This window comes from Narcine bancroftii, chromosome 8 (genome assembly GCF_036971445.1).
Source record: "Narcine bancroftii isolate sNarBan1 chromosome 8, sNarBan1.hap1, whole genome shotgun sequence".
NCBI classification, from domain to species: Eukaryota; Metazoa; Chordata; class Chondrichthyes; order Torpediniformes; family Narcinidae; genus Narcine; species Narcine bancroftii.
In genome coordinates, this window is record NC_091476.1 from 165,852,533 (window position 1) to 165,875,815 (window position 23,283).

Sequence of the window (23,283 nt, forward strand, 5' to 3'; positions counted from 1 at the left end):
GGTGGGCAAATTTGTAGATGGTGTTATTGTTCTGAGCCACACAGTCATAGGTCTAAAGTGAGTGGAGCCCAGGGACTAAGAACACAGCCCTGTGTTTCTTTAATTCTGTGAGGAAATCCAGGATCCCAGGACTTGGGAGTTTGCTGATGAGCTTTGAGAAGATGATAGTGTTAAATGCCAAACTGTAGTCAATAAAAAGCAGCCTGATGCTTCTTTGATGTCCAGGTGTTCCAGGACTTTGTGTAGAGCCAGTGAGATGGCATCCACCTTAGACCCGTTACTACGATTGGCAAACTGGAATGGATCCTTGTCACTGTTGATATGTTTCATCACCAGCCTTTCAAAACACAAAAAAATTAGAAGTTTCCTAAATCGTTCAGTACCATTAAATTGTATTCTGATGTTTTCCTTGGTATTGAACCTCTTGCAATCTATCTGTCAGAATGTTTTGTCCTGCTTTAAGTATTTTCTGTGATCTGTGGTCACTGCAGTGTGCAATTCCTATATTTTACATTCAGAGCTGTACCAAATCTGATTTAATGGTTTCACAGTACCAATGTTTTTTTTTGTGTGTGATTCACACTGGAGAGTGCACCATTTGTTCATCTATCAAATGTTCCTCCTCAATCTTTCACTGTGAACTGGATATATTTATAGCAAAATTGATGATAGTGATACAAGGTCTGATTTAAACCAAAATATTTGCTTTTTATTTTAGATTCAAGAAAGTACAATGAAAAGTTTGTAATAATAACTCATTTCAATTAACTTGCTCCAGCTTAAGAGTAAACCATGCCAAATGTGATGTTTGTTTTATTGTAATAAAGAAACTTGGGTTCTTTTAAAACAACTATGTTCATTTAGCTGTTGAACAAACTCAAAACTGTGTGGATGCATCCATCTTGAATCTAACAGAGCTGCAGCAAACTAGTCTCTGATGCCCTCTAGTTGTCAGGAGGATCACTAGCACTTTCACTACACCATCCTCTTTTATACCACTGTTTCAGCTGGCTAGACCATCTTTCTGATTAATTAGCCCAGTCCTTTCAGTAATGGACGTTTCTCTCACTGGGCCAGATTTTATTTTAAAAGTCAAAAACTCTGTTACTAGTAAATGAAAATATATCTGTTGAAAGCACATTATTAAAAGTAAACAATTGGATTGTTTCTCCTGTTTCAAAATGTTACCACTGAAATTGGTCTTTGCCCTATTTTTTTTTGCAGTCAACAAGCACTCCTGAATCAAATACTCATGCTCCTCAACCAACTGGGGGGCGAAAAGAGAAATGATAAGATGCCACAGTGGTGGTAACTGAGTAGAAAAGAGAACATAAAATATACAATGATGAGAATGGACGAATATTGACACTGTGAAAAATTTTGAACAGTTTTCTTGCATTGTAAATAATTTATTGTGAATAAAGTAAGTAGTTACCTCAAACTCAGGAAAATACTCTCCATGATAACTATGTGACATTACTATGCCCACACTGGCAGTTGGGGCAGCAGGTAGAGGTTAACGTAATGTCTTTGGAGTGCCTGCCAGTGATCTGGACTGGGGTTCAAATCCCATGCTGTCTCTAAGGAGTTTGTACGTTCTCCACATGTCTGTGTGGGTTTTCCCTGGGAGTTCCAGTTTCCTTCCATCATTTGATGGGGCGGGGGGGGAGGGGAAGGTTGAAGGTAGGGTAATTGGGCGGCATGGGATTGTGGGTCGAAATGGCCTGTAACTGCGCTGTATGTCTAAATTAAAAATAAAGTAAATTTTTCTATGAGAAAGAAAATAGATGCATTACTAGTAGGATTAGGTTTAAGGTGAACTAAGAGCTCTCAAAACTGAAAAGCTGAATTGAATCAAGATGACCAAACAATATTGATCTGATAACACTCACCTGTGTTTGTAGAGATACAATATAAATCCTGCTGTTATCAAGGCAAAGAAAGGCACAAGGATCGCAACTGCTACCGAGCTGCTACTGGTGCTCAGGTGATGTCCAATTGAATCTGTGCCAGCTTCCAGCATGTGTAGATCTGAATAAAACCACATCAGGTCATTTGCATATGCATGAACAGTAAAATCAGAGAAAATATATTTTGTGAAGAAAGTTACAAACACACAATGAAATGAAAACATCTCACAGACATAGAGTGTATGACAGCTGGCACGTCTACACAAACCGTACATCACTGTTGGTGCTCAAACTCCATTATAAGGAGGCAAATTTCCAGATGTCATACAACAATAATTAAAGTTTCTGCCGGAACTCCAAAAAGGTCAGGACGCAAGGTCTCTCTGGACACACCTTGGGCAGTGGGGTTTTATTCCAATCTCACGGACTGTTATTGTACATATAGCAAGAGAAGGTAGAACAAACAAGCTGTACATGGCACTTCAATGGAAATAGGTGCAAATTATTTTCTGGTGATTGCAAAGAATACTTACTGCCATCATCTTTTAGTAAAATAAAATTTGCTGCCAAAATACTGGTGAAGCAAATGCTGCTTCTATATTTATGTACAAATGATGTAACTTTGGACTACACCACAACTCTGATGACCTTGAACAAGGAGTGCATTAGAATACTTGAGGCCAATATGTTAATTTTCTGCTTGAATAATCTGTGAAATGGCAACAGATAATGAATGAACAGACAGGGCTTTCCCTCCAGAATCACTTCATATGCCTTTACTAACATGCAGAAAGGAGCCGCTAGGAAGTCAATGGTGAAGTAAGAGATAGGAAAGTGCAACTAGGTAGTTCAGAAGCATAACTAGGGATTTGGGGCAGCAGGGTTAGCAGAAAGTTGTATTACCTATTCTTTGGAGACCAAATTGTCCAAAGTCCTTGCCTTGGATAAATCCCTGGTAAACAAACGTGTTTCCTGAAGCCTCAGCAGAAACCTAAATGAAAGAAAAAAAAATCAGAGGTTGGTCATCCTGCCAGTAAACAGCATTTGGAGAAGGAGGACCTCAATTTTACTCCCCAATGGCAGGTTCTATGTGGAAACTTGATAATTATTTGTATTGCTAACCCTGACTAACTCTCTGGTGTCATGCTCAGAAGTATTTCGGGGAATGCACCTGTGGTGATATGTAATTACACCACTCGGTCACCAGGGGTCATCCCGGTGACCTTGTCTATAAAGCAGTCCAGAGCTACAGTCTAGCCTTCCAGGTTCATCTCGCAGAGAGACGAGACCTCTTAGTGTACATATTAGTTTATTAAAGCTGTCTTAGACTCGCACTGCTGGTGTGGTTATTGTCAGTACGATTTAATAAACTAATATGTATACCAAGAGGTCTTGTCTCTCTGCAAGACAAAACTGGAAGGCTGGACTGTAGCTCTGGACTGTCACTGGGATGACCTAGTGGTGTAATTACGTATCACCACAGCATCTAAAGCATTAGGAGAGGGGAGAGAGAGAGAGAGAGAGAGAGAGAAAAAACCTAGAAAAATGACCATTTTAGACTTAAAATACCTTCTAGAATCTTTAGCAGCTCTGCACATTAGCAATTCATTGTTTTGACCACTTCAATATGCCCCAGGAGCTAGTTGATTCTTTTCTTGTTTTCATACAGGAAGATTTTACAAGGTTGTTACCAAGAAGACAGATCTGCACAAATTATTGATGAATTTCAAGCATGATATATACTGGGAATATTGTCCAGTGCTCTGAATCTCCATTGTTCAATCTCTTCTGATTCTATCTCTACTGATCCTTAGTCTATTTCCCCTCCATTCCTCACCCTTGAATTCCCCCTCTGTGATTCCTTTACTCTATTCAGAACAAAGCACCCAAAACACATTCAATATTCTTTTGTAAAAACACCAAGATGCTGGAGGAACTCAGCTGGTTTATTCAGTATCTAGGATCTTTTTGACAAAAATATATTGCTGACACTTCGGGCCTAAGCCATATTCTTTGTGTGCTCAGCAGACGACCCATTCCTCTGACACACCATTAAAGGACGGGTTCAATTGCTCAGCTACTGGTCTGACTGATAAACCTAGTCACAACCCATATGCATTATTCATCGAGTTAGTCACTCTTGCTTGTCAGTCTTCAAATAAGCTTTAGATACAATGATGCAAATATGCAATTCTTAAAATCTTGAATATATAAAAATATATATTTTATGAAATTACAGCAATAAAACATATATATTTGTTCAAGGAAGGCCTTGAATATATTTTTAAAGAATTCATCTGCTTTTAAAAGTAGGCTTATTCACAGGGAATTAAACAGGATGCTTAACATTTTTTTTCTCTGATTAACCCATTTCAGTTATAGGATTAAAATTGAAACAATATTTTTGGTGTTAGAATAAAATAGCATTTCTATTATATTTCCCACTTGGGTTTGTTCAGATAGAATTATGTTTAGCAAATAAGTTTGACAACCGAACTTCAGCAAAAGTATGATTTGGAAAAACTGGTAGAATTTTCAATGTAATTTGTGCCCTGAATATCGACTACAACTGGCCATCTGCGTTACGAGATCTTCAGAGATGGAATTAACCACATAGAAGGAAATAAAGGTCAGCTTTTGCACAGAAGACATCGACTATTCATCCAAATGGCTGTCGTTGGACTTGCTGTTTTGAGTATTCCATAGTAACAAAATTATGTGGATCTGCATAACTCGAGTTATGCAGTGTTGACTGTGAGGGAGAAAGGCTGACAAGTGGATCTCCTCCTTTACTTGGGCAAAGAAAGTTATGAAGAAACTTTGTGTTTTCCAAATTAGTAAGATAATTTAACTTTTAGTGTTAGCAAATCAATTTCAAAAAGATATTACTCATACATTATCTTCAGAAGATCAAACGGGCAAGTTATTGGCATGCGTTCTAGTCCGTTGGAGTCTGTGCTAGTTCTTAAAGCAGTCCCTTGAGTTCAATTTCCTTCTCCTTATTTCCTGTACTGCTGCAACTGAGTTAGAAGCAATTCTTACATATTAGGGGTTACTCAGCATGGAGTGCTTTAATCTGTTGCTGTTGAGGAAGAGACCAAATGCAATCTGACTGGAAGCAAGACTTGAAATAGATGTCTAAAGTGACACAGCGAAAGATTTTGGAAATGGGATTGAGGTGGAGATCCCCAGTGGAATACCCAACATTGGCAGAGACATACAGCTTTAAATATTTCACTATCAATTGCAAGCATCTCTCTGCAAGAAATAGCAGTAAGAGAGAATTACATAGATCTTGGAAGCATAACAATAGGAGACATAATTTTCGTGCTTGAAGGTAAGTTTCATCATGTGTGTATGTTATGAATGTTGATGAATTAACAAAAATTACCTGCTTTATGATTGGACTAGACATGAGTAGGTGACGGCTTGCCTAAGCGCAGTTTGAACCGGCTCAGGAAGTCGTGGGTGAACCGTCGACGTCAGTAACCTGGAAGGCTCTGACTGCGGGGAAAACAGTGGGCTGGAAGGTGATGTCATTTCCATCCTGCAGTGCACGGGGGTTCCTGGGGGAGAAGTGTTTAAAACACGCGGACGTGTGAAAAAGTAAACAGTTTTCCAACTGGATGCCACTAGAGTCAGACTCCTTCTTTCTCTCACTGCGCCTCAGCTGACTACAAGTATAAGCATTTATACAAGACAATAAATACAGAAATAAATCATTCTCCCTAAAGTGGATTGAACGCATCCTGATTTAACACAAACTGGATATAACTGAATCAGCCAGTGGACCCCTTTTTTTTCCTCTTTCTGGAATTGAAATGGTTTCAGATCAAAATTGTTAGTAGATGAAAATCTTTATCAGTGGAAAAAAAAGCTTCAAACACTTGACGCAATCAAGAATAAGTCAAACCCAAGTTGTACGTGACCTTGGAGTACCTGAATCAACAATTCATGGCTAGAAATCTCAGGAAGATAAGTTACACGTCACTTTGGAAAGTTGTGGAAGAGGTGGGACTAAAGGCCAAAGGCATGAAGACAGCCTCGATGACTCCCTGTACAAGTGGTTCATTCAGAAGGCCTTCCAATTTCTAGGCCTATTCTCAAAGCTCAATCCGAGAAGTCTGACCAGCTGATCAATGGAGAAACCTCACAGGTCCAAGATAATGATAGATGGCTAGACCATTTTAAATGCTGTCACAGGATTTCTCAAGTGTTAGTGTCTGGAGAAATTCACTCAGCCAACAGTGCCGCCGTCAGTGAATATCCGGCAGAACTAAAAACTCTCTTAGAAGAAGGTGGCTATATTGAAGAACAAGTGTACAACTGTGACAAAACAGGCCTCTGCTACAAGATGATCCCAAATCACACATTGTCTAGCAAAGATGATGTCCATTGATGTGAGCAAAGATCACATGAAATCGTTGTTTTATTTTAACAAGACTGGAACACGCGATAGGCAAATTTCTCTCGCCCCACTGCGTCCACCATGTCAACATGAAGTCGTTATCGTTCAAGTATACACATTTGCCGCAATGCTTGGATGACCAGCATCATCTTTGAGGATTGGTATCACATAACTTTCATCCCTGCTGTCCACGCTATTTGCTGGAACCCAAAGATCTTCTTTTGCCTGACAACTATCCCGCCCACCCGCCAGCGGCCAACCTATTAAGCTGTGATGGAAAGACCCGAGCATCTTACCTCCCAAAGAACACTACATCTAAGATCCAGCCCCTAGATCAAGGGATCATCTCTGTGTTCAAGCAGAATTACAGGCAGGAATTAATTTGTAGAACTGTAGATGAATCAACAACGCTGAAAGACTATCTTAAAAGCATGAACATTAGAGAAGTTTGCCACTTAGGTGGGAAGGGCTAGCAGTCAGCTCTCCTGTATAGAAAAATGCTGGGTTTCCTCTTGCACATTATTCCCTACCTGTGGGCTGCTGTATGTATGAGGTTGGCCCGCCCACTAGTGACTCATCTCCCAGCCTTTTCATCATGAAAATCCACCAAGGTAGATGAAGATGACGATGTGCAAGGATTCTACAGCTTCAGAGATGAAGAGGTGGGTGAGGCGCAGAGGCTGTTTCCAATTAGCAAAGAGGATTTTAACCAGTGCTACCCTGCCGATGATGAAAGCCTGACATAGGTGCATCTGATGGACTCCGAGATCGTCCGGAACGTTACTATAGCACCGTTCCTGAACCACAGGAGGGTGACAATGAGGAGCCTCCACCCCCGAAAGTGTCTGAAGCTATTGAGTGCCTCGAAGCCAGCCTACGTTGGCCGGAGACCCAGGATGTGGACCCTATAAAAGTCCTCCAGCCCAGAGGCATTTTGGATTTCGCTCGTCGCCAGCGACCTGCTGCGTTCAGGCAATGAACACTCGATTGCTTTTTTTAAGAAATAGAATGATTGTATGAAATAAAAAATGACTGCACGTTCTTTATTTTTTTGAAAACGCTGTTTTTCATGACCCCAATTAAGTATGACCCCACCTTGAAGCATTGCGTTATGAGGGGGGGGTTTCACTGTACTTTGCTTGCACATAATCTACTCATCCCTTATAACTCAGCATACATTATAGACGGAGTCTGATATTTTTCTATACATCATATCAAGTAATTTTATTGCATCCTCGCCGGTGTGAACTATGATGAGGAGGGGGGCAGGGATCTCCAATCACATCGCCATCACTTGGCTACACTCTGTGGTATTTATTCTGCATGTACTTTTTACTATTGGAAATAATTATTAAATATTCTCATAATTTGGAATCAGATTTTCTCTTGGATAGTTCAAAAAATGTTGCGGTCGGATCAAATATGTTTAAATGACCTACAACTCAAGTCTGTTTATTGAGTTGAAGTCTGTCACCCTTCAATTCTGAGCTTTCAGATTCTGTGGAATGGAAGAGCTGCACTTGTTGACAGACTGTCAGAGATCCACGACTACGTTGTCTGAATGACGGTTCTCTATTTTTCTGTTCAAAACATCTCTGCAGCATTTTACCATGACATTTGGATTTTGAAAGAGTGAGATGGTTTAATCAATACTTACGTATCCATCCAGTGCCAGGTTGTTATTCTTAAATTTGTGTACAAATAATTCCACAGGACCTCGGATTTTATAAAGTTCAAGAAGAAGATGATGCTCCTCCTTCTTATAGTAACCTAAAAGTTATAATCACATTCAGAAATAAACCAATGTAATCGCTCTGTTTATTTATCACTCTTGAAACACTTCTTTTTTGGGAAATTTAACATGGGAAATAGCCACTGAAATAATGATTCTTAAATTACACTGCAAGGGCAAAACATTAGTCAACTGTACAAATTGGGATGAGGCTTAAAAATAATCTGAGTTTACTGATGCATTTGGGGAAGTGAGCTCAATTTTCTGCAGAAATATTGGCAGTTCCGTGCAGAACTCTCTCTCCCCGCCCTCTCTTTCCTGCCCTCTCTCTCTCCCCCTCTCTCCTCCTCTCTCCCCCTCTCTCTCCCCCTCTCTCTCCCCCTAATCAGAGTCTTTGTCTCAGCCAGTGCTCTTAAATAGGTTAGGACAAAATGCTTGCAAATCGTGATGGATAATGATTGAGCATCATTGTTCATTCTATGGACAACTATTTAGGAAAGGTCTTTAAATGCCATTTGAATTTAATGAATACACATTTTGAAAAACTAAAATTTAATGAACATAAATTCTGAATAAAAGGGACCTCTTATTAGTTCTTGGAAAATTACATCTTACTAAATCTTAAAATGGAGTTGGCAGAAATTTGTCATCTGTTGTTTATGCCCTCAATCACCAAATGTGTATTGAACTCCAATTCTGAACTTCATTGGTTCGTAAATTTGTTTTGAAGGAAACTTAAAATTGGAGTTCATCAATTAGGCTTTCTTACATCACCTCCTTTGTGCACAGGAAATTAAATTCAACCTCAAAAACCTTCAGGTTTTAGTGAGGCACAATCTGCTGGAAGAACTCTGTGGGTTGAGCAGATACAAAGTGAGAAGAATATCGTTTAGAGTCATCTGGACTGAGAGTGTACAGTGTAAACAGTGAAGTGAGGGTAGAAGGGGTTGAACAGGGGCCTGTCAGGGATGGTAAAACACGAAGGGGTGTAAGACAGAGGCAATTGATTGGTAGATAGAGAGAAGGAGAGAGAGAGAGAAAGAGAGGGGAGAGAGAGAGGGGGGAGAGAGGGGGGGAGAGAGAGGGAGGGAGAGAGAGGGGGTGAGAGAGGGGGTGAGAGAGGGGGTGAGAGAGGGGGTGAGAGAGGGAGAGAGAGAGGGAGAGAGAGAGGGAGAGAGAGAGGGGGAGAGAGAGGGGAGAGAGAGGGGAGAGAGAGGGGTAGAGAGGGGGAGAGAGAGGGGGAGAGAGAGGGGGAGAGAGAGGGAGAATCTGATTCAAAGAGAAAGTGACAATAGTGATTGAATGAGAGACTAGATGGAACTAAAGGTGGGGAGAGGGGGAAGAATCAAGAACAAGAAGAATGCATGATCTCACCACTAGACTTTTCCTGGCCAAAAGATAATTTAGATGTATTTTGCAGAGTACAGCTGTGACTCAGTTAGATTACATCCTGCTGGAAATAGTTCAAAGAAGTCTCTTTTGTTTGTAAAGAATGTATGCAAGGTTACCATTTTAGTGCAAAATATACAAAGCTCCCCAGAATTACTGGTACTTGACCACTTACCTGTTAATCTAAGTTCGACTCCACTCTGATCTAAAAGAGTCGCCTTGACTTGACTGGTGGACACATTAAAGCTGTTAATTGTCAACATGACTGGCTGCCTCTTCCCAAGATGTTCGTATGAACCTTTCCAGAGAGAATTCTGGGCAAAGACATTGGCTGGAACTACGAATGATGAGAAAAATAGAATTAGAAATGATCAATCACCCAAAGACAGGCTTTAAATGGTTTCTGGCTTTGCTTGTATTTAAGTGGTGAACTCACCTGAAAGTTTGCTGCTTGTTAGTTCCTTCACAGGCCCTATTGGTCTTCCACTCAGCCTTGTGTCTGCTAAACAAACCCAATAAAAAAGATATGATAATTGATATCAAATAGAATTAAGGCAAATGTTAGACAAAGGTTCAGACAGAGGACTGCAGGCAGCGAGGCTGCCAATAAATAATTCATTCTCGAGCATATGAGGATGTCATAAACTTTAAGGTTCATTCCTCTACAGGGAGAAATATGACAACATATTGCTGCAGGCTGCTCTATAGTTCTGTGCATATGGTATCCACTGAGTTGATGGTTACAGAGGAAGACATCACAACCATTTAAGACATTTTAGATCAAATAATGCAAAGATCCTATTCATAGCAACTGGGAAAAAAAATCAGTTGGATGTTTATTGACAAGAAGTAATTAACATGTATTGGAACCAAATTATGGTAATGGCGCAACAACCAACAAGGATAGCGTACTTAAAGAAACAATTTAAAAAAAATACATCATGGACACCATCTTGATGTGTTATCTAAAAGCAATCATATTTTGTTTTCTGATAATAACCAGAAATATAGAAAAGTTTTGAAAAATTGAAAATAATAGGCCAGAATGAGATTCTTGGCACTGATTTGCATTTGTTCCCTTCAGTATTTGGGAGTCTTTAATGTTGCCTTTTCTCTTACAAACTGAAAACTACTCTGATCGTTACCACATAATTTCAGGTTACTGTTATTTTCTACCTTTAAAATTAACACCAACCTTACAACGGCACCAGTACTAATCCAACTATCAAAACTCCCGATCAAGGATATCCTCAGAGAACCATCACCATAAACGATGCTGACTTGAATTCTCTGCACAATTGTATGTAGTACGCCCAATAAAATTAGAAGGAAGAACTTGGTTTGCATGTCTTGCATGTCTAATTTTACTGAGGGATCAGACAAATTCATGGAAGATTATGAACTACCAAATCGCTGAAGGCAATGAGATTTGGAAAAAATAATGCAAACTTGAAATGGAAAAATTTAAAACTCATTCAGCCTTTTGTATTCCCAGAAAAACATTGTAAATTATAGTTTTTCTCCAACTAGAACCAGAGTGCTGGTCCATAATTGATAATGCCAAGATACTTGAGAAATGTAAGTTCTCTGTGGTAGAGCAAAGATATTTCAAAACAAGCACATTCTAGAATTGGTTCATTTTTTTCTCTCTCACCAAGAACAATATGAATTGGAACACATATGTACATGTTATTGCAATTTCAACATTAAATCTATTGGTCTTCGCAATGAAGTTTTCAGACAAAACAGTTTGTTAATGTCTAATTTCTAAAGACCATTCACTTGCATAATAATCTTTGATAATTAAAATAAGAACCCTGCAGAACAGATTCTTGCTCTGAATCTAGGCTTGGAGATGATGCTTCAGATTTTCTGGAAATGATCTGCATATTGTTGAAATAACGCTCATAATGAGTACCTACTTTGAGCAAGGCTCTGCATTTAAGGACGATACATGTAATAAGCAGTTACTGGCTATAAAATAGCAAAGTACTGCAAGTGATAGAAACCTGGAATTAAAAATAGCGAATTCAGATGTTTAAATTACATCTGTGGAGACAGAAAGAGGCTTATTGTTCCATGTGGAGGACATTTGATTTAATTTTGATGTCTTTTAGATGCTTTCCCCATCAATGAAGTTGGGTAATCTTCTGGACTTCAGAGGTTCCAAGCGCTACATGCAATTAAGATAAATGAAAGGATATCACACTGAGTTTCTGGGGTGGCAGGGGTATTAAAGGCAAATGCAGGTGCAATAAATTCTGAGGAATTTGGGTCAAATATCATACTGCCCATACAAAGAAAAATTAATATATTTCATGAAAAATTGAAGGCTTCTCATTTGGTGACCAGAATGGAGTGGCAATATATTTGGCCTTTGAACCAGACCTTCCTTTCAAGTCTCACTTTAATGTTCTCTACACATATTGACAAAATGTAGGAATGCCATATTGTTGAAAATAGTGATGTTTGAATAAAGGCCTGTCTATCTTGCCTGGTGGATGTAATATAGTCTATCCCAAGAGAGACAGATCTACAGACATTTTGCAACCAATATCACTAAAACACATTTTTGTGTATTGAATGCATTGTTGGCTGTGGGATTCTTCACAATTTGATTATTATATTTCCATATATTGTATAAGTAACACTGCTTCAAATTTGCTACACTGATAATGAAGAACTTTGGTATGTAGTGCAAGGAGATATATGGATTCACCTTCTTCATTTAACACAGAATGAAGCTTTGATAATGTTATTGAACCATAGAATATGATATTTAAGATGAGATGAAATGACATGAATATCACTTCAAACCAAACAAAATTGTCTACAGCTATTAATGAAGTCATAGCTGCTTTCTTCAAGGATCAGAATAAATTTTCAATGACTTAAATGCATGAGAAATAGGAGGCGAAAACCATTAATTCATCAATGATTGCTCTGTGAATGAACAAGTGGTTCATCTTTTACCTCTTCTGTACTCACTCCTGGTCCCTTAATTCCTTTAGTATACAAAACTAGCAATCTCTGTCTTGAATATATTCAACAAACTTCCAACTATGGCCAGAGGAAAGGTAACTAAACCAGTGAGCCTGAGAGAGGAAATAGTTTGATTATAAAGGGAAACCTTGCTAACTGGGATGTTAGTAAAGGAGGGCTGTGCAACTGAAGGAAGAATAAGTCCAATGGGCAATTTTTCTCACTGTGTAATAATGGTCAATAATGGAAAACAGGCCAGACACCATGAACATGAGGTGCACAATTAGCCACATTATTCAGCAAAAGGAAAATGGTATTCTAGATTACTTTTAGATTTATAACAAACCATATTATACCAATGTCAATGCAGCTTAGTTTAAGGATTGGGATCAAAGAAGCAACAATTGATGCAAGTTTTATGAAGGTTTATAGTTCACAAGGTAAGTGGTATTTTCCATGCATTCAGCACTGAAGTGGCTCAAAAAGTATCATGCTGGATTTAGTAAAACTGCAGCACATGTACCATAAACTTTTTTACTGGAAGTTTTAACATCATCTGCAGTTTGAAGTAAAAATGGCCTGTGTGCACCATTGAAAGCCACTGTGCATTTGAAAGCAAGCAATGCAATTATCAAATTGAGAATGAAATGAAGCTGTTCTGTTATCTTCCCAACCATTAATGTTGGGCCAGACTACAGTGAATACAAATACACTGCACAGTTCATGCACAACATTAAAAATGTTTTCTTTGATCCATATTGCTGGGTACTTGTTCTCTTCCATTTCTGGCAAAGCAGTGAACGATCATGGAAATGTTAGAAAAATCCGAGAATATTTTAATATATTTTCTTCATTTTGTGCATGGTTTCAGAAAATTATGAAAGGCAACCTTTTGATTTGAGAGAGGTTTACAAGATTTTGAGAGGTATAGACAGAATGGATGCAAGTCGGCTTTTTCCAGTTAGATTGGGGGAGGTAAATATGAGAGGTCATAACTTTAAGCTGAAAGGGGAAAGGTTTACGTGGAACATTAGGGGAAAGTTATTCACTCACAGAGTGATGAGAGAGTGGAATGAGCTGCCATCTGATGTTGTGAATATGGGCTCAATCTTGTGTTTTAAGAAAAAATTGGATAGATACATGGATGGGAGAGATTTGGAGGGTTATTGAATTGGACAGGTCAGTGCGACTAGTGAGATGATGGTTGGTACAGACTAAAGGGGTTGAATGGCCTGTTTTCTTTGTTGTAGTGTTCTCTGGTTCTAACCTAATTCTTCTCGGATGTGTTCCAGAAGAATATCTGACATCAAAATTGCACTCACAGGAAGAAGGTCAAATGGAAATTGAGGGATTAATTCTGGAAGATTTAAGATTCACTGATAACACCAAGGAACATTTCTTTCAAGAAGGTTTAAATTGCGGAACTTTCTACTTTCCATTTCCATTTGCGAGAATCTTTCAGCTATCTAAACACAACTGACCTTCTTTCTCTTGTGGTATTTTCACAAGTACAGGAACAGTTTCCTCAAAATGTTATCTTTAGATTGGATTCTGATGAAGGCTATGTATTGATGTAAATACAATATAATCTATCTTGCTAGCCACTCTACATCATTATATTTTAGTTCTTTAAAAAAATTTTAGACATTCAGGCCATTCCAGCCTATGAGGCCATGCCTCCCAAATAACCTACAAACCCCACGTTTTTTTTGAAAGGTGGGAGGAAACCAAAGCACCCAGAGGAAACTGATGCAGACACAAGGAGAATACACAAATACCTTACAGACAGCGCCAGATTAGAATCCAGGTCGCTGGCACTAGCTGGGATTGTGCAAATTACTACGCTAACCATCCTGTCCAGTTAGAGTGTAATAAAGCAGTGCCATCTTCAGGTATGCATTGAATTTCTCATTTTCTTTTTTTTTGGCCAGAGGAATTTCATTGCAAACACCTCTCAAGTTAACTGCCTTCTTCCAAATTCAAGCTTTCAAAAGGATCAATTCACACTGGACTTAGACAAAATGTAAAGGTTGTCCAACCCCTTCAAAGTGCAGCATATTTTATGTGCTTTTGTAGTGGAAAGATTCAGTTGGAAAAATGAAATTGAAAAATTCTTTCATGAACAGCATCTAGTAATTCAGGAAACCAAATCACTTACACATGAAGTGTCCTAAATCTGAAGCATGATATAGTACATAAAATAGTTTCACATATCCACTTCTGCTTTTACTGTGAACAAATGCTGGCTGAGCTAAATAGAAAATTAATAGGCCTCAAGCAAAATAAAAGCATTCCGATAGATTTATGGATATATGGACTAAATTCTTAACAAAAATAATGTCATGCAAATTATATATTTTTTTAACATGTGATGCGCAATGATCTGAAAAGAATTGAATTGACAGTTGCAAAAATTAAAATAAAGAAGATAAAATATTCAAAGCATTATTGCAGTTTTGGTGATACTGAGACCATGGAATTATTATTTTCAAGAAGTAGGTTTAATAATATGCAGATCATTATATGAAGAGACATTCTGAAGTTTTTGTTGGGAAAGACTGGATGACCAAGGTGGGGGGTGTCAGGGAAAGATTTCCTAGAATTTTTCCCTCAGATGATTATTCAATACTCAGTCTTTATTTGGGGAAGCCATTGCAGATGAAAGGCTTTCTTAGTTTTCGTAAACATTTTGGCATTTTTCAAAAGATCTAGCAAAACTATCCAGTATGTTTCCAGTCCTCCATGTTGCAATATTAATGGTTGCGAAGGGATCTGAGCAGTTTGACACCATTCTCAATTTTCTGATTACACTTGCCAGCAACACTGCAATTGGGTCACTTTCATTTAGAATGACCACTGTTCAGCTTTCAAATAAGTTTAATATGAAATTATGTAGAATATTTTAGTTGTCACTGCCAATCATTACAAATGGATGGTGCTATGGAGCTTAAATTTTTCAAAATCAATCCCTCATTTTCAATTGGACCATCTTCCTGTGATGTTACTCATGAACTTATCATTTCAAGCTAAAATGATCGGAGTCATTGCTTATTTTAAGCGTGGGAACGTCACATTGAAATAGAATCGAGATTTTTTCAGAATCAGAATTTTTAGCATCATCGTGTAAACATTCTTAATATAACTATCTTACAACATTACTATTAAAAAAGTGAAAAGAATAGTGCGTGAAAAGTAAGGCAGTGCCTTTGGTTCGTTGATGATTCAGGAATCTGATGGCAGCGGGAAAGAAGCTGTCTTTGTGCGCTGAGTGCTCACCTTTAGGCTCCTGTACCTTTTTCCCCTAATGGTAGTAGAGTGAAGAGGGCATGCATGGATGGTGGGGGTCTTTGATGATAGTAGTGGCTTTTTTAAGACACCACCTCATGTAGATATCCTCAATGGAGTGAAGTCTGGTGCCTGTGAGGTCACAGTGTGAATTAACAACCCCCTGGAGTTTTTTTCTTGTTCTGAGAGTTGGCGTCTCCATACCAGGCAGTGATGCAACCAGCCAGAATACTTTCCATGGTATACCAGCAGAAGTTTACGAGAGTCTTCTGTGACATACCAAATCTCCTCAGACTCCTCACAGAAATGCCAAAATGTTTAAGAAAACTAAGAAAGCCTTTCATGTGCCGATGAACCTTCTTTGTGATTGCATCAACATGGAAGCTCCAGGACAGATCTTTGGAGACATTGAAGTTGAATTTGAAGTTCTTGACCCTCTCCACCACTTCTGAGCCCTCACTGAGGACTGGGACATGTTCCCACAATCATCTCCTTGGATTTGCTGAGGTTGAGCGCAAGGTTGTTGTCGTCACACCATTCAACGAGGCACTCTCTCCTGTACGCTTCCTCATTGCCGTTTGTGATTCTGCCGACAACTTTGGTGTCATTGACAAACTTGTAGATGGCATTGGAATTGTGCCTGGCCACAGTGATGGGTGTATAATGAATAGAGCAGTGGGCTAACCATGTATCCTTGGGGTGTGCCTGTGTTGATAATCATTGAGGAGGAGATGTTGTTTCTAATTCTTCTTGGGTACTGGGATGATTGATGCCCTTTTGAAGCAGGTGGGAACCTCTGACTGTACCACTAAGAGGTTGAAAATAGTCCAAATCATTGAAAAAATAGCAGTAAAAAACAAAAGACTTCACTAAGCTTGCTTGAGGCTGGATTTAAACCCATTAAAAAAAATGAAGGCAGGTTCCATTCCTCTGCATCCTGCCTCAAACCCTATTAGTCTCACCATTTAGTAGAATTGCAGTAACCAGCAAAAATATTCCTTTAGTTTTATCAAAATGAAACCGAAATGAGAATCACTCACAATATCTTCCATTATTCAATATATTCCAGTTTAATGATGGCCAGAACAAAGCATCAGAACCAATCATGTTTAATGATGGAAAACACACTCAACGCTAGTTTCAGTGGATATGACAGTCATCTTCCCACTTTACCTAACAAAATGATTTTTAATGCTGTATTTTCTATTTTATTTTTAGCAGTAAGTATTCGTGAAAACTTTTCAATAAATGATTTTGAGAAATATATAATTGTAGAAGGCATTTAAACAATGACACCCTTCATGCTCCAACCGTGATAAAGAACTAATTTTTGTGGAATAAATGGAATAAGATTATCTTTCACAGAGAGAGTTGGCTCTGACTGGATTTAGGTTATTCCTTCCTTCTTCTTTGGCTTGGCTTCGCGGACGAAGATTTATGGAGGGGGTAAAAAGTCCACGTCAGCTGGCAGGCTCGTTTGTGGCTGACAAGTCCGATGCGGGACAGGCAGACACGATTGCAGCGGTTGCAAGGGAAAATTGGTTGGTTGGGGTTGGGTGTTGGGTTTTTCCTCCTTTGCCTTTTGTCAGTGAGGTGGGCTCTGCGGTCTTCTTCAAAGGAGGTTGCTGCCCGCCAAACTGTGAGGCGCCAAGATGCACGGTTTGAGGCGTTATCAGCCCACTGGCGGTGGTCAATGTGGCAGGCACCAAGAGATTTCCAGCCCCCCCACATCTCCATCGGGCACACAAAACTCAAAACAGTCAACCAGTTTACCTATCTCGGCTGCACCATTTCATCAGATGCAAGGATCGACAATGAGATAGACAACAGACTCGCCAAGGCAAATAGCGCCTTTGGAAGACTACACAAAAGAGTCTGGAAAAACAACCAACTGAAAAACCTCACAAAGATAAGCGTATACAGAGCCGTTGTCATACCCACACTCCTGTTCGGCTCCGAATCATGGGTCCTCTACCGGCACCACCTACGGCTCCTAGAACGCTTCCACCAGCGTTGTCTCCGCTCCATCCTCAACATCCATTGGAGCGCTCACACCCCTAACGTCGAAGTACTCGAGATGGCAGAGGTCGACAGCATCGAGTCCACGCTGCTGAAGATCCAGCTGCGCTGGATGGGTCACGTCTCCAGAATGGAGGACCATCGCCTTCCCAAGATCGTGTTATATGGCGAGCTCTCCACTGGCCACCGTGACAGAGGTGCACCAAAGAAAAGGTACAAGGACTGCCTAAAGAAATCTCTTGGTTATTCCAATAACATTGTGATAAATCCCAAGCACTTTGCCCTGGTATTTGATATTATAGACATGCACTTTAAAAGTGAGAGAGAACAAGATGAATACCATATACACAACTGCAGCAACATGAGACATAATCACAAAGGCTTCACTGGAGAGAAACCTTAAGGTACCACTTGACATAGTGCACTAAATGACAAAATCATAAGGGACTTCTTGATGCAGACAACCAAGAGCAATGAATTACTGAAGTATTCACCAATTTACACAATTACACAGAACAGAAACAAAAGTGAAGTTAATTTTCCTTTTGTAGTTACCGTTTCGATCTTGAAGGCACAAGTATATCTTTCTGATTCTATTTATCAGAAAAGCTGAAGACAACAACATCAGTGTTTTCAAGTACTTACCATAACAGAGAGGCTGCTTTCCTGACCAGTTTCCATCAGGTCTGCATGTCCGATGCTCTGACCCTCCAGCAAGGTAGAAACCAGACTGACATGTGTATATTAAGGTATAGCCAAGGGAAGGCAAATCAATGGACCCCACATTCACATGGGATGGCGTCTTGGGTTGGCTGCAATGGTGTGCTATGAAGAAAAATAAGATTCTGTGAATGTGGTGATATGTAATTACACCACTAGGCCACCGGGGGTCAACCCAGTGACCTTGTCTATAAAGCAGTCCAGAGCTACAGACTAGCCTTCCGGGTTTGTCTTGCAGAGAGACAAGACCTCTTAGTGTACATATTAGTTTATTAAAGCTGTCTTAGACTCGCACTGCTGGTGTGGTTATTGTCAGTACAATGATGACCAAAAACTTTAAAATTGGAAATGACAGAGTATGAAAAGGATCTATTATCCAGTGTTTGTGGAAAAATATACATAGTGATTTACAATCTTACAGTATGTCCTTAGATCAGCCATTTTAAGATGATTTTGTCAACCAGATAATGGAGATTATAACTAAAACATTTGTACATACCTTACTGAACATTAATTGCTATTGGCATCTCTGGCAAGACAGAAGTTTATGAAGACTAGTCGATTTTTATGTAATTTGAAAAGAAATTAGGTTTTCCTCATCATTTTGACTTCTTGTTAATCTGGTCGCGTATACTCAAATTCTTACATTTTCTGGCTCGAGGCCATTTAACTGATCCAGACAGACTGAACCCATCTCCAGATGTTGCCGGTGAATGGAAGCAGGAGATTAGCCACTGCACGTGGAAGTGGAAATATTTTGGCCTTTTCACTTCTGTCCAAAACAAAAAGGGCTTCAGAACCCTTCTGCTCCTTTATGGCGCTTGGTATGATGAGAATTTGTCTCCAAAACAATTCAGTAATCTTCCAAGCAGATATGTTGCCAAATGGCGTCAGTTTCTTCAGGCTTATGCTGTCTTCCATTTTGCCAGAATTCCCAAACCATTCCAGTCAAATGCTACCCTGACAGAAAAGCACTTGATCTCACTTCATGACTGGAAACCAGCTCTTTTGTCAAATTTGGACCAAGGCTTTATTGAGGTCAGGAGATGAACAGTCCTGGCAAACACTAATTGAGCGCTGGTAAACCTTTTCATTGCACTGATGTTCATCATTTCCATCACTTGCTTGAAGTTTGAGAGCAAAATGATGAGATTATAATTGGCTGCATTGCAGGTATACTGCTTTTTCATGTTAGGACATGGCTGGATGATTTTTCATTTTGTTCTCGAATATAAGAGTTATAATTGTATTGACTCAGTTTGTCTGTTGGCAGAGCTGGATCACTGAAACAGGAGTTCAACAATAGAGCCAGGTTGCAGTAAAATCCTTCAGCATATCCATTTCAATGTCATTTTTAATTGGATGAAGATTGGCTTCTGAGATGGTAGAAGTATCAAAAGAAATCTTACAAAGCTTATTCATTGAGGACTTCTGAATGACTGTAAAAGACGTCACCTTGCATGAATGCCCTGAACTCTATTATAAAGAAGGACAGTTGTTTACCTGCAATTTTCTCAGCTGTGCACTACCAAACACAACTGCTTGATATCCTTCAGCGCAATATGTTTTCCCCTTTACTGGAAGTTACTAGGGTTAACCACATCCATGCACACGTGGGATTCCGCTGCAAATAAGATTGTTTCTCAAAGAGAGGAGATGATGGTTTTCCATTCAAAATAAAATGGATTTCTTAGACTGAAACTCGTTTCAATCACAAATTCATTTCAAATCCATCATGGAGAATTGCCCAAGTTTTGGCCAAGTGCACCACAATCTAATGACTTAATAATACAATTTAAAGGCTTTATATTGAGATAATCTTATTTTCATTTTGCATTAGCAAATAATTAATTTGCAAGACTGCAAACACAAAAAGAATAAGTTCCATTGAATGCTTAAGTGAAAACAAAGCACAATAATTGGACTTACGAATACATTCAGGCTGAGTGCCACTCCAGGTAAGATTGGCAAGGCAGGTACGTGAACTTGATCCAAGGAGAAGATAGCCCTTCTGGCACTTGAAGTCCACTGTACTTCCAACCTGCCACAAAGTGGATAAAAGTTACTTTAACATAATTTGCAAGAAAATATTCTTCTGATTCCCCCCCACCCCCACCACTTCAAAACTCTGTTATCAGATAACGTTTTTGATGAACTCCCCTGTCTAAGCCCCTCAGAACTTTCCTACTTCAGTCAGGTTATCTCTTTCCCCCCCACCCCACACACACACCCAGCATCCTCCCCTTCAAGAGAAACAAACCCAGGTTATACTTTCTTTCCAAGTGAAACACTCCAACCCAATCAACATCCTGGTTAATCTCCTCTCCACCCTTTTCAGTCCAAATATATCCTTCCTGTCGTATGGTGACCAGTACTGCACACAGTATTACAGTTGTGGACAAAGGTAATGTAATGTATCCTTGCTGAGAAAAGATGATTGTCAATTTTCCACTCCATTTTGCTGATAATTGGATGATATATTTCCCACCAGGTCCACTCAGTCTGAATTACAGGATTACTTGACCTATAAAATTCACACACATCTGCTGTTAGCTATTTGGGGTACATGCCTTCAACTTACGAACCAATTTATTGCTACAATTATAACATTTCATGCATAGGTATACTTTATAATTGGAAGTCCCATTATGCATTTGGCATAGGTATTCCTTTATTAAACCAAGGAATGGGATATGTTCTGTACTGGCCAGAATCTGTTGTAATGCTTATTCAAATGCCTGGATAAATACAGGTGGTCCCTGGGTTAAAAACATCTGATTTACAAACCACCCATAGTTATGAACTGAAAAGTCATCCAGAAGTAGAATGGCATCAACTTCCAGTTTGAGCGGGGTTGACCAAAAATTGCTAAATTTTATTAGTCTTGTGTCACCAACAGTCCCCCCTCACTGGTCTCACTACCCTGCTCCCCTCCATCCCACCAACAACTGGCCACCAGCCCTCACACTGATCTCGGGGAGGGGGGAGGATGGGGGGAGAGATGAAGCAGCATACAGCAATACGATGCTGCTGTCGGGCTATGCCACACGTGACATGTGCAAAGCAGCGGGAGGGCGAGGGGAGGAGCAGCCTGGCGGAGGGGAGAGGGAGAAGCGGCAGCAGTAATACGTGCATCACGACGCCGCTGTCAGGCTACACCGCATGCCTGCACAAAGCAGCCAGCGGGCGAGGGGCCACTGAGAAGGGAGGGAAAGGGGGAAATCGAAGAGTGGGTGCAGCAGTCGGGTGTGGATCGGAAGCTGCGAAGGTGTGGGAGGGCCTTGAGGAACCTGAACTGTAGCCATCTCTCCATTAACTTCTCCTGTAAGTGTTAACCTTTAGTAGTTACAATTATTATTGGGTATGGTGCTGTATTATTACCTATATTATTATTATTATCATCTACTGTATTATTTTGTTTAAGATGTTTTAGTGTATTGGTGATAAATAAGGACCGTATATGTACCTGTTCCAACTTGCATACAAATTCAAATTAAATCTAGACCTCGGTTACAGAACTTGTTTTTAATCCGGGGACTGCCCGTAATGCACAAATTACAAGTTGAATCGTCAGGGTTCGAGAACTTGAATTTAAAAAAAATACTGGCAGAATCCATGATGCTGTCTGAGTCCCAAAGAAACCCATCTGCTCCATTAGTGTCCTCTGGGAGCTTAGAGAGATTTTGTCTTTAACATTTTGACCTATTAATTGGTACTCATCCCATACCAATATGAACACCTCTCAGGTTGCCTTGAAAATTGCACAGGAGAACCCTCAACTGTATGAAGACAACAGAAGGAACGACAATCCAAGTACACAAACCATGGCCATCTTTAGGACAATCAGAGCTGGGTAATTTACATCAAAACAATGCTGCGTCCTGCTGAACATTTCTAGCGGTTCTTGATTTTATTTCATTTTCCAGCATCTGCAATCGTTTCCGAGGAAAAACGTGATAGAAATAATTGATATTCAATAACGCAATGACAGCTGAAAATGCTTGAAATTTTGGTATCTTGGCCAGTGACTCAAAGACAAAATTAACTGAATGCTTAACTTGTGAATTATTCTCTTCTGTTAAATACCATCAGTTTCATAATAAGCTAAAGGAGCTATTTCTCTGTGAGTTATTGCCAGACTTTTAACCAGAATGTTGCTGATAAATGCAGGAAAGTTTGGCATATCCAAATAAAAAGGTCTCAAAGCTGACTCAGCCTTGCATCCAACCTTGGAGCACGCAACTGAGATAACTCTCTGGTAAGTCTGATATGGCACACAGCTCTTTCATTTCATGAAAGCTTTACAGATGTGAGGTACAATGTTAACTTTTAATAATACAGTACTGGCCCATTTCATCCATGCTGCCTAATTAGACCCTATAAATCTATCAAATAGTATATTTTTGAGGGAGGGAGGAAACCGGAGCATCTGAGAAAGTTCATGCAAGTCACAAGGAGAATGTACAAACTCCTGACACAAAGTTCTGGATTTGAACTTGGGACACTGGTGCTGTAATAATGGTGTGTTAGCTAGTTATTATGAAAAAAGGATAAGCTCCTTTTCCCCTAAATTATTGGTGCAATAACATTTAAAATGATTTTAAAGTTATTCTGTATTTTTAGTTGAACTCTGCAGTATGTATGGCATTTGTAGTACTGTACGACCTATGGACTGACAAGCTAGTCTTACCGCAAAATGAACACTCTCTCTGTTCATAAATTTGGATATGATTTAAAAAAAAATTTAAACATCTTTTACTTGTTTATTTTTTTCATGCCTTAAAGTTTTTGGGATTTCTAGAAGTTCCAAAGCTTTGAAAGTTTAAATAGGTGGGAAA

The 23,283-nt window shown here is 39.4% G+C and overlaps 1 protein-coding gene across 1 annotated transcript in view; it reads right to left on the bottom strand.

Moving 5' to 3' along the window:
• Window positions 1-23,283, bottom strand: part of csmd2 (CUB and Sushi multiple domains 2) — a 539,567-nt gene that overhangs the window by 17,733 nt on the left and 498,551 nt on the right. Inside the window, exons 56-62 of the mRNA XM_069896324.1 lie at window positions 20,375-20,486; window positions 18,371-18,550; window positions 9,876-9,941; window positions 9,615-9,776; window positions 7,976-8,088; window positions 2,814-2,901; window positions 1,893-2,031 (exon numbers count right to left, since the gene is read on the bottom strand). Of these exons, the coding sequence (XP_069752425.1) occupies window positions 1,893-2,031; window positions 2,814-2,901; window positions 7,976-8,088; window positions 9,615-9,776; window positions 9,876-9,941; window positions 18,371-18,550; window positions 20,375-20,486 (860 nt within the window). The remainder of the gene's footprint in view (window positions 1-1,892; window positions 2,032-2,813; window positions 2,902-7,975; window positions 8,089-9,614; window positions 9,777-9,875; window positions 9,942-18,370; window positions 18,551-20,374; window positions 20,487-23,283) is intronic.